Source organism: Pogona vitticeps, chromosome 4, assembly GCF_051106095.1.
Source record: "Pogona vitticeps strain Pit_001003342236 chromosome 4, PviZW2.1, whole genome shotgun sequence".
In the NCBI taxonomy this organism is placed as follows: domain Eukaryota; kingdom Metazoa; phylum Chordata; class Lepidosauria; order Squamata; family Agamidae; genus Pogona; species Pogona vitticeps.
Genome location: NC_135786.1, coordinates 51,854,763 through 51,866,654, shown reverse-complemented (window position 1 = coordinate 51,866,654; position 11,892 = coordinate 51,854,763). Strand labels below are relative to the sequence as shown.

The window sequence follows — 11,892 nt, the reverse complement described above, 5'->3', positions numbered from 1 at the left end:
TGTGTTGTTCCCATGTATAAGTTTATTATTTATGAAATGCTGTGTCTTGACATTCAAGAAACAGATGCTATTTATGCAGATGGGGGGATACTGGACTTTCAATAATCATAAGTCCGACTTCATTTTCTCTGTTCATAACAGCTGAATTCAAAAGAGAACAAAAAATGCAGAATCAACCACTACTGTGAGCCTCGGTACAAGATCAAAGGCAAACCTGTGTAACAGTTTATTTCACAGAGCTGTGTGCCAAAATGAAGTTTACCCACTTATTCCCTGAGTTAAATTTCTGGAGAAGCCTCTGGGTACACACTTGCCAAAGTAATCTGACCAGGAGGGTTCCTCGGCTGTTCCATCACAAGCCCTTTTTCAGAAGTACAGCCAAGTCAAACTTGCAGCTCTTTCAGTTATTGCTTCTGCATCCTGTTGCTGCTGTAGGCTAAATACATATTTCCCAGAGGTTTCACATCCCTGTTGCTGAAAAGAGGCTTTTTCCAGTTCCCCCCATTCATTGACAAGTCCAAAAAGAATGCAACAGGCCAAGGTGATATCAATGAGATCTTCCCACTGTATCCCCTCTTAGCTGGTTTCTGCCAAACTGTCAATATAATTGCTTAACATGCATCCATAGTAGTCTCCAATCCTCCTCAGGTTGGCCCGGAGTGCTGAGTCCATAGCTTCCTGCATGCATGGTGCCTTTTCAACCAGCATAGTGGCCACTCCTGCAAAGTTGAGAAGCACCTGCAGATAGGCCTGTAAGAAACAATAAGCAGTCCGTCAAGTAAGTGAGCCATTATATGAATTGTAACAGTGGGTAAATTTCTGAAGATCACATCTCTCTGTACAGATAAGTACTTAGAGGCCTGGCAAATGTGAAGTGAAAGGAGAACAGGTAGGTAATGCCACACACAAAGGGTGAAGTTTAATCTACTCTAGAAACAACTTTCACACACAGATATCAAAACTGGTTAATGAGTTCAACTAATCGGATGAAATGGGGATTGTGATCTAATAGTTGTGGGTTTTTCGGGCTCTTTGGCCGTGTTCTGAACATGGCCAAAGAGCCCGAAAAACCCACAACAACCATTAGATCCTGGCCATAAAAGCCTTCGCGGAAAGATTGTGATCTGCTTGAATAATTATAAACAAGGAACAGGAAGATAGTCATTGTGTGAAGAAAGGACCAGATGTATCTTGCCTAGCGGCTCTGCATCTCTTGCTCTCCTACCTCCTTATCCCATGTATTACTATTATTAGGAAGAAGTTTACAGATAGAACATTGTGTTTAAAAGGACCAATGTACAGTATATGTTGCAGAATAAGATCTTATGACACATTTTTCCATTAAAGCAGTCATTTGGGGTGAGGGGAATTTGGATATACTTTGGTGTAGCTTTATATTTCATTTGCAGTTAGTAACAGTGAAAGGGAAAACAACATAATGGCATGTGAAAATAAGATGATTTGACTAGATGCCATGTATTTCAATGGAAAGTCTTGATTTTAGGGCAAGAGAAATGTTTCTTCTTTGAAGTAACAGTGTATAGTAGGAGCCCCCATGTCAGTGGGGGATCCATTCCACGATCTCCCATGAATGTCTGAAACTGCAGATAGTAACAAAACTTATATACAGTGGTGCCTCGCATAGCGAGGTTAATCCGTTCCGGATTAACCTTCGCTATGCTGAAGCATCGCTGAACGGGGCAGCGATTTCCATTGGAACGCATTAAACATCGTTTAATGCGTTCCAAATGGGCCAAATACTCACCGTTCAGCGATGCTTCAGGATGGCCGGCAGCCATTTTCGCGCCCTCGCCTCGCTTAACGAGGGCGCGAAAATGCTGCGAGTGGCCATTTTGGGCCATTTCCCGGCTTCCGGCGGCCATTTTGGCCGCCGAACAGCTGATCGGCGGGGTTTGTTTTGTGAAGATCGGTAAGCGAAACGCTTACCGGTCTTCGCAAAGCGAATTTTTCCCCATTAAAAAAACATTGAGCGATCGCATTAGCGATCCGAAAAAACGGATCGCTATGTGATTTCATCGTTATACGGTGCGCTCGTTAAGCGAGGCACCACTGTACAACATATAAAGAGGCAAGACAAAGGGCACAAGGCCCAACCCCTTGTATACTGTATATAGGACTGCAGTAAACCACAGATAACTGAAACCATGGATACAGGGGTCTTGCTGTACTAACAAGATAGTGAAATTAAAAGCTTTACTTTTATAACATTTTTTGTAACATGGTCCTCTCCAGATATAAAGGGCTACAGCCTCCACCATCCCATCCATGCTAGCTGGGACTAATAATATTGTAGTCCACACATCTGAAGGTAGGTAGGTTGGGAAAGCTGCTATGAAGAAACAAGGCCAACCACAAGGGGGTGTAATGTGTAACTTATAAAATGACATGACATGGCTAGAATGTCTTGCTTTTAGTATCTTAGCTATGTACAGTTTGGGTTGTGGTTACCTGTTGATAGTGAAAAGAATTCAGACAGGCTCTATCCTCCAGCATGCAGATAAGAGGGTTGAGTCCTGGCCAAATTCAGCCCACAGTCCTGCCAAAGCTAAATCCACAATAATTTCAAATTGTCACAAATTACTTCATTTAACTGTGAATGAGGACTTTATTTCTCCGTCACCAAAGACAATTTATTCAGGGTGAAACAAAGCAGAAAATAGATGTTCACAAAAATAAGCGTTCAAACCTCCTTCAAGATGGGACCATCTAAACTAAGAAAAGAGACAGGCCTTTTATTCCTGATCTCTGTGTCGTGCTCAGAACATAAACCATCTTCACCAATATTTCTGACAGCTCCAATCTATTCCTTACACACATAAGCTGCTGAGGAGGCTCCAGTTTTCCCTACCTCTTCAATTGCTTCTTTTCTTGCCAGCACGGCTGCAGAACGGTCCTTGGGAGTCCATGGCATTGTTGAAGAGTTGGTTTTCTCTCCAGCGCTGGGTTGGTGTGGAGAACATGTGTTCTCACTTTTGGCTGCCTTCTGGAGCTTAAAAGATTTTCCAGCAGGACGGGGAGTTAACATGGTCTAGAGCACTTTTTTGTCTAAGGAACTCAAAGTTTCAACAAGAACCAGATAATAATAAAATGGTATTGGGTAAGGTATCAGGAGTTACAGGATCTAAATGTTAAAAATACATAAACTCACCAGTGAACTGTGTTATTATAATAAGATTTATGGATTATAGTGGTGCCTCGCATAGCGATTGCTCCGTTTAACGAAGAAATTGCTTTGCAATGCTGTTTTTGAAGAAATGCACTTTGCGATGATCGCGGGGAAGCGATCATCGCAAACGCCCCATTTTCACCAGCTGATCGACAGGGCCTTTGCGATGATCGCGGGGAAGCCGCAAAGGCCCCGCCGATCAGCTGTGCTTCGTCTCTCTCTCTCTCTCTCTCCACCCCTCGGAGCTCCGCGAGGGGTGGAGAGAGAGATGAAGCACAGCTGATCGGCAGGGCCTTTGCGATGATCGTGGGGAAGCGATCATTGCAAAGGCCCCGCCGATCAGCTGGCGAAAATGGGGCGTTTGCGATGATCGCGGGGAAGCGATCATCGCAAAGGCCCCATTTTTGGCCAGCTGATCAGTGGCTCCAAAATGGCCGCCTGCTGTGTTGCCTCGCTTTAGAGGCACCGAAAACGGCCGCTGCAATGGAGGATTTTCGCTTAAGGTTAGCTTAGGAGCCCATAGGAACACATTGAAGTGGTTTCTATACGTTTCTATGGGCTTTTTAAAATCGCTTAGCGACAAAATCGCTTAGCAGCAATTTTTGCTGCATGGATTAATGTCGCTAAGCGAGGCACCACTGTATATCTAAAATGTATGTACAAAGTAACAAGTCCAGAGTACACATTTATTTCATAAATTTCAGAAATATAGAATTACAATTTCTTACAGTTCACAGAACAGACAAAGAAGTATGAGAGAATTACTAATTCAAGAAGTTCAGAAAGAAATATGCATGCTGAAAGGAAGAAATGTGGACTAAAATTGGAAAAGAAATAGTTGTAACATATCATGCAAAAGGGAAACAATAAGAAAATAGCATGATGGAAAAGGGAAAAATTAGAAGATATAATCTGAATCATTTATATTAAAAACACCTGTAGAAACACTCCAGGAAAGATTCAGCATAGGAGAAAATGAAGGCTTCTCAAAGTTTCTACAAAAGTAACCAAGTGTTGAATCAGCAGAAAAACTTACAAATATAAACAGAAGATTTAACAGACACCAAGGTCTCTTTTCCACAGAACTTAGTGCACCAGAGAAGAAATATGCAAAATGTCCCCCCCCCCCCATGTCTGACTTTGCTTCTGATAACATCCCCAGGGGTTTCTACATTCTAATGGATCTTTATTTACCAGCCCCAACTGATTAATGGTCATGCAAAGATATATGGTACTATCAATCCCTCATTACTCAAAAGTCACATTTTATTTGTTGTTTTGTCTTCACAGGAGACTGATAAATTCCACATTCCTAATTGGGGAAAATTCCCAGCTGAAGGCAATAAAGATCAAACAGGTGCCATTTGCTGAGAGGAGAAACCAGCATTGTTTTTCCTCCAAAATACCAAAGAGTCTTTCATCACAACCCCTTAATCACTACTTGTCTCTCTCTCTCACACATCCCATTAACAAGGACAGGAGTATTTTAAGCAAGCTGGCTGGAGGACAGTTATGACTGCTTATGAACAAATCTCAATTTCACAGCTTATTCTGTTCTGTCCAGCAGGCCTGGTTCCAGGACACTTGGTCCAAAAACAGACCACCCTAATAAGAGCAAAACAAGGTGCAGGCTAAGGGTACAGCATTGTTCTTGTAGAGGCAAGAAGAAATCACTAAGAATAGAGAAACTCTCATATCTCCCCCACCTTTTTTTTTTTTTTTACTATTACAGTCGTGCCCCACTGGACGATTACCCCGCTCTACGACGAATCCGCATTACGTTGACATTTTTGTGATCACTTTTGCGATCGTAAAACGATGGTTTAAATGGGGGAATTTTGCTTAGGGATAATCAGTTCCCTGCTTCGGGAACCGATTTCCGCTTTACGATGATCAGCAAACAGCTGATCGTCGGGTTTTAAAATGCCCCCCCTGCTGTTTTCTAGGACAGATTCCTTGCTTTACAGGCACCGAAAATAGCCGCCATATGGAGGATCTTTGCTGGACGAGCAGGTATTCAGGGTTTTTTTTGTTTCGTTTGACGCTGTTTTCGCTCTACAGCGATTTCGCTGGAACGAATTAACATTGTCAAGCGAGGCACCACTTTATCTACCTCCCTTTAAAAAAATCAGTTCATAATTTAAAATTAAAAATAAACACAAAAATGTAATTAAAATTTAAAATAAGAACAAATTGTTTCTTTTGAGAATTCCGGTAACAGCAAATCTCATAGTTTTCTCCCACCCACCCCCATCCCAGCATTTCTCACCCCCACCCCCTTGGGGAGCACAGCTTCTCAAGTTTTGGAATGAATCCTTTACAGCCAGGGTAATCTCAGAGAGAAATATGTCCATTAGTTATAAACACCATCAGGTTGAACTGAGCAAAGAAAAGACTAAGAACAGAAAATAAATCTTTTGCAATCCCAGATAATGAGCTGGACAAATGCAAGACAGAACCCTTCTTCCTACCAGCTCAGGCCGTAGAACAAGTGGTAGGTTTTGTGCAGCCTCTGGCAGGGTGGATGCTTCAGTGTGACCGACAAGGACATGGTCTTGTGTTGTTTGCTTCTCTGGCTATTTAAAAAAATGAAATAAAAAAGGAGGAATTTTTTCTAGGCCTTAACAAAACAGGGTTTAAGCAATACAAGGAATACAACATCACTGGTCAACACGCCTATTGCTATGTCTAGATTCTTTGTCAACATGTCAAAGTTAGATGCAAAGGATCCTATGAACTTTGTTAAGGTATTCAGGATCTCCAGCACCCTGCAATTCTCAGAGGAAAGATTTTCTCTTCACAAATAGATAAAGTAACAGGCTTTGCTAATACTGTATAGAGATCTGGCTTTCCAGAACAGCAAGTGCCAATGAAATCAAATATTTAGTGAATAAATGGTTTATGATAGATGGCTAGCTAATGTGATACTGGACTCTAGACCATGAAAATTCAAATCCCCACTCTGCCAGTGAAACTCACTGAGCAACTGTGATCTAGGTAATCTCTACAAGCTTAAGCTGTTTCACAGCACTGTGGCAAAGATAAAACAATATCCATATACCAAGCTGATTAGACAAATGGCAAATATCTTCCCTACAAGCCATTTTCCTTTCAGAAATATTTCCTATAGTTAGGGAACTAAAGTGTATTCCGTAACAAGGTTTAGCAGACTTATCTTTGTTCTGCTTTCCACTGACCTTGTCACAGTAAGAAAGTTTGCAGTCATCAGCAAGGTTTACAGGCAACAGAGCGGCTGCTTGAACTCCCCCCAGTCTTCACAACACTACTTCTATTGTCCATATGGCATCCTCTAATGACCTTAAGGCCTCCCAGAATTCTCACTTTTTTGTAATCACAGACCATTTATTCCCTCTGTTTCCTTTTGACATAAATGTTGCTTTCTTTTGCTGAATGTTATCACTCTGTAATTTCAGCATTTAAAAACCACCAGCTGCCATTTACCCATCTATGGTGATTACTACATTCCAGGCAAAGTACAACAAATTGCTAGGATCAGTTCTGGTTTTGTGTTAATAAGAATGAGAGACAGTGACAGGTCTAAGGTCACTGGCTTTCAGTTCCTGCCAGCATATAAGCTACTGATTTTACCCAAATTTGCTGCTACCAAATTGCACACTGTTGAAAAACGTCAGCGTTTTGGTACAAATTAGCCTTAAACTTCTTGTTAGAACCGGTGCATAGTCTCATTATGAACCAGCAGCTTCAAACATTAGCCTCCTGAACCTTTTCAAGATCCTCATTCCACCAGTATATCTGTTCTTAGCAACTAATAAGAATTATTTCATTTCATACCGACTCTGTTTCTTTTTTAATCTTTGGTAGGACTTCCTGTTTTTTTTGTAGGGGTGCTGAGCAGTCAGGCAACCGAAAACTAAATTCAGAAGGAGATATGATGGCTTTGCTGGATTCCTGATGCCATGAGAAAAGAAAGGATGAGTGATTAAATGAGCAGAAAACATTGCTGTTTGTATAGTTACTAGTTATATATATGCTCTGTCTTTTCTCCAAATATTTTAATTATTTTTCTGTAAACATACTTATTCTTCAGAAAAGTACCTGGAGATATTTTGTGTGGAGGGAGAGAGGCGATGATTAGAAAACACCTAAATGACAACCCACAAACTTGAGAATAAACCTCTTGAACATAGTAGGACTTACGTCTAAGTAGAAGTGCCTAAAACTGCACTCTTTTAAGAGTTTTTTTAAATCACAGAATCTGTTACATAATCTGCTACGTTGGGCTATATTGTGATTCTGCCTCACCCTAAACTTCTCATAATTAATTACGGCTTCTGCATGCTAACTATTCAACTCTAAACCCCACTGAACTCAGTGGAACTTATTTCTGACATATAAAAAGATCATGCTCTGATTGACTTTAATCCCCACTTTATCCACAAAGATACAATTTAAAAAGTGAGGGAACCCACTGCCTTAGACAACCAAACATGAGCACAACAATTTCAGAAAGCATTAGTCATATTCTCATACATGGCTAAGACAATATTTCTGGAGAAAAGGGATTAGAAATTCCACCCACTCCCACAGGCTATGGGTCAAGCTTAGAACATGCCAAGAACTGATACAGACGGAAATATGCTGCAGAAAAGGGATAGCTAGTGCTTGACATTAATTCAGAGGGGGGGGGAATCAAAAAGCAGATCAGACTGATGTCTGGGGGATCTCCAACATAGAAGCACCAAGGTGTCAAATTCTATTCACTTAAAGATTTTCTGTTCACATCAAAGCTAGGCTGACAGTTAGGGTATGTGTGATTTCCAACTCTGCCCACATTGCTTATGAAGGAGAGGGCAGAGAGTCTGTGCGCAACCTCTGTTTTTCACACTCTGCTGTCTTCAGCTGAGGGATGTGGTGGAAACCTAGTGGATATTATAGCAGGGGGAAATTTACAGCCATCAGAATTGCTTTCCAGGTCTTTCTTCAGTGTGATAACTTAAATTAGCTTGAATTCCAATTTAAAAGGGAACCAGTTTAAATTCCAGATTACAAATTATTGGCCCCAAGGGGATTACTTGACTAGAAACACACAAATCTCTGATGAAATTCCGTTGTCAGAGAAAAAGAAAAGTGGTAATCTCAGGAAATAGGTATTTCTCTTACTAACTGATTTGACCCTGAGCCAAATTAGAAGAGACAGGGTTGCGGCTTAATGGTAGAATACATTCTTTGGATGTTCATGGAACATAACTTGAAAGGCAGCGATCCTACAAAAGTATATTGAAAAATGTAATTTGAAAAATGCCAAATAGATGCAACAGGGCTATTGTGCCTGCAGTATGAGTAGTTGTGCAGAATAGAGAATTTCACCAGGTGCAGCTTCTCTCAACCAGTGTAGGGGACATTTGTTCTGGTGAGGAGGTTTGGCAGTATGCACCAATAGTCCTTCTGGGCCTAGACTGCCATCTGGACAGCTTTGTTCTTTTCATTTCAGACAGTTACCCAGTATGGTATAGCTCAGGAATATATGTATTCCTAAATGTCCTTGGCAAAAACTTAAGGCCAGTCACCTAGTGAGGAAAATACTTAGAATGATCAGTTTAGTTATTGCTTCGACCTGATAAGAATGTATAAATATTGCGAGATTACACAAATACAGGTGCAGTTAAACTGAAACAATACAGTATATAAATTCTCAGGGTGACCTTAATAAAGAGAGCTTTAGCGTAGACCTGAAGCTCTCTTTGCTAAGGGCACCCTGATAATTTATATAGGTGCTGTGTATTTTGCTGGCTGGGGGTACTCATTTGCTCCAGAAGGTTTGTTACTTCATTCCATGCACAAGTCTATCGGTTTGCTATACCTCTCTAATAAAATCTTCTACTTGCAGCCTTCAGCCCTTCTAAAGCTGTTGCCAGCAGGGGCAGGACACACCTCTGCAGGATTACAATGGTCGATAGAAACTCCCATATTTTACACCAATGGTTCCCAATCTTAGGTCCCCAGATGTTCTTAGACTACAACTCCCTGAAGCCTTCACCAGTAGCTGTGGTGGCAAGTGCCACTACTGAAGTCCCAAGAGCCTTCATGTTTGGCCACTCTTACCAGAGGTAGCAACACATTTTGGCCTTGATATTAGCTCGTGCCATACAGACTATTTTACATGACTTGCTGCACTGGTACAGCAGCCTGCTCCAATGGAAAGATCAACAACATGTCAAAGAGATTTGCTTAGCAGGTACCTTTATGTCATTTCAGCTCTGAAGACCTTTTTATTTTTCTGGGCCTTTTACAGAGTATAATGGCAAAGCTGTTATTTCTTCCATTTATTTCCTGTTTTGAGTCACATATATCAAATGATGACTGAGAATAAAGGCCTCTCTAGGCCAACATCTTGTTTTCCACAGCAGTTAAACAGATGCTCACAGAAAGTCACATCCATACACACTAAGCCATGCCCGACTTCAGCGAAACCTTTAAAAATCTACATGCGTCAACTACCTTGGTAGACTTCATGCTCTTCTCTAAAGTTGCTTTCTTCTTCTTTGCAGGTTTTTCATGTTCTGTTTCTTTTTTCTCCTCTCTTTTCTGAAAATTGGTCTCCATTTTATAAGCCAGGAGGAAGCAGAGAAGGGCAGTGTCAGTATCTAGAAAGGAAGTTCTGAAAGAATCCACCACCAGAGTCCTGCATGGAAAATGGTCTGCCCTGTGTGGGACAAGATTAGTCTAACAGCAGTTACTTGCTGGGATACTCTGAGATAGTGTCTGGAGAAAGCAGGTTTATGCAGTGATAAAGGAAGACAAAGTCTAGATTGTATTTATCAGGAATCAGTAGCTAAAAATCCAATAGCAACTCACAACTAGAGCAGGCCCACTGAATCAGTGAGAATTTTGTGAGTCATCAGTTATATACAGTATATCACAGGAGTACACCACTTCACATTTCATAAATATTTTAGTATATCTTTTCATGTGACAACACTGAAGAAATAACACTTGGCTACCATGTAAAGCAGTGAGTATACGACTTGTATAACAGTGTAAATGTGCTGTCCCTTCAAAATAACGCAACACACAGGCATTAAGGTCTAAACTGCTGGCAACAGAAGTGAGTACACCCCTAAGTGATAATGTCCAAACTGTGCACAAAAGTGTCAATATTTTGTGTGGCCACCATTATTTTCCAGCACTGCCTTAACCCTCTTGGGCGCAGAGTCCACCAGAGCTTCACAGGTACCACTGGAGTCCTCTTCCACTCCTCCATGATGACATAACAGAGCTGGTGGATGTTAGAGATCTTGCGCACCTCCACCTTCCATTTCAGGATGCCCCACAGATGCTCAATAGGGTTTAGGTCTGGAATCATGCTTGGCCAGTCCATCACCTTTACCCTCAGCTTCTTTAGTAAGGCAGTGGTCGTTTTGGAGGTGTGTTTGGGGTCGTTATCATGTTGGAATACTGCCCTGCGGCCCAGTCTCTGAAGGGAGGGAATCATGCTGTGCTTCAGTATGTCACACTACATGTTGGCATTCATGGTTCCCTCAATGAACTGTAGCTCCCCAGTGCCGGCAGCACTCATGCAGCCCCAGACCATGACATTCCCACCACCATGCTTGACTGTAGGCACGACACACTTGTCTTTGTACTCCTCACCTGGTTGCTGCCACACACGCTTGACACCATCTGAACCAAATAAGTTTATCTTGGTCTCATCGTACCACAGGACATGGTTCCAGAAATCCATGTCCTTAGTCTGCTTGTCTGCAGCAAACCATATGAGGGCTTTCTTGTGCATCATCTTTAGAAGAGGCTTCCTTCTGGAACGACAGCACTGGAGACCAATTTGATGCAGTGTGTGGCATATGGTCTGAGAACTGACAGGCTGGCCCCACCTTTTCAACCTGTGCAGCAATGCTGGCAGCACTCATACATCTATTTCCCAAGGCCAACCTTTGGATATGATGCTGAGCATGGGCGCTCAACTTCTTTGGTTGACCATGGCACAGCCTGTTCTGAGTGGAACCTGTCCTGTTAAACCACTGTATGGTCTTGGCCACCATGCTGCAGCTCAGTTTCAGGGTTTTAGCAAACTTCTGGTAGCCTAGTTCATTACCATGAGGTGCCCTGTGGAGCTTTCAGTGACCAGTCTGAGAGAGTGAGAGTAATAACACCTGCTCCGCCTTCACACCTGAGACTTGTGACACTAATGAGTTTCATGACACCAGGGAGGGAAAATGGCTACTTGGGCCCATTTTGAACATTGTCACTTAGGGGTGTACTCACTTTTGCTGCCAGCAGTTTAGCCAATCAGAAACATTCTTTTCCAACATTCCATGCTCCTCACTCACCTCTTCCCAACACATATCCACCAATGCAGTTCAAACAATACATTTACCATCACAATACATTCAACCATCACAATAAGCATCCCCTCTTACTATTATGGGGCTCTCTGGAGGGTGATCCTGTGGCACTTTATAGACTTTCCTTCTTTCTACAAAAAAAGAACAGGACAGGTTAGACAGTCATTTGCTTTATAGATGGGGTACTTAGTTTTCTAATCTGATTATAAACTGTGATTTTACCTAACACTCAAGATAGTGCAGTCATAAACTATGAAAAAGATCAGATGGACTAGCTATGTTACATAACTTATTTTTCCATGCAGATTTAATAGTATTCTGGCCATAGCCTTATATTTGTTCCAGAACCTGTCACTGTGAATA

At 41.8% G+C, this 11,892-nt stretch overlaps 1 protein-coding gene across 22 annotated transcripts in view; it reads right to left on the bottom strand.

Moving 5' to 3' along the window:
* Positions 1–2: 2 nt before the first annotated feature.
* The window catches only part of LOC110080559 (uncharacterized), a 44,177-nt gene continuing 32,287 nt past the window's right edge, over positions 3–11,892 (bottom strand). For 14 of the 22 annotated variants that reach the window (XM_020796569.3, XM_020796616.3, XM_072997370.2 and 11 more), the window contains 6 exons: positions 11,605–11,660; positions 9,668–9,781; positions 7,001–7,117; positions 5,659–5,763; positions 2,870–3,010; positions 3–750 (listed from right to left, as the gene is read on the bottom strand). In XM_020796569.3, coding sequence (XP_020652228.3) covers positions 577–750; positions 2,870–3,010; positions 5,659–5,763; positions 7,001–7,117; positions 9,668–9,781; positions 11,605–11,660 — 707 coding nt within the window. In that variant the 3' untranslated portion in view covers positions 3–576. The remainder of the gene's footprint in view (positions 751–2,869; positions 3,011–5,658; positions 5,764–7,000; positions 7,118–9,667; positions 9,782–11,604; positions 11,661–11,892) is intronic. The other 8 variants (XM_020796606.3, XM_078393126.1, XM_078393131.1 and 5 more) reach the window with 3 other exon arrangements.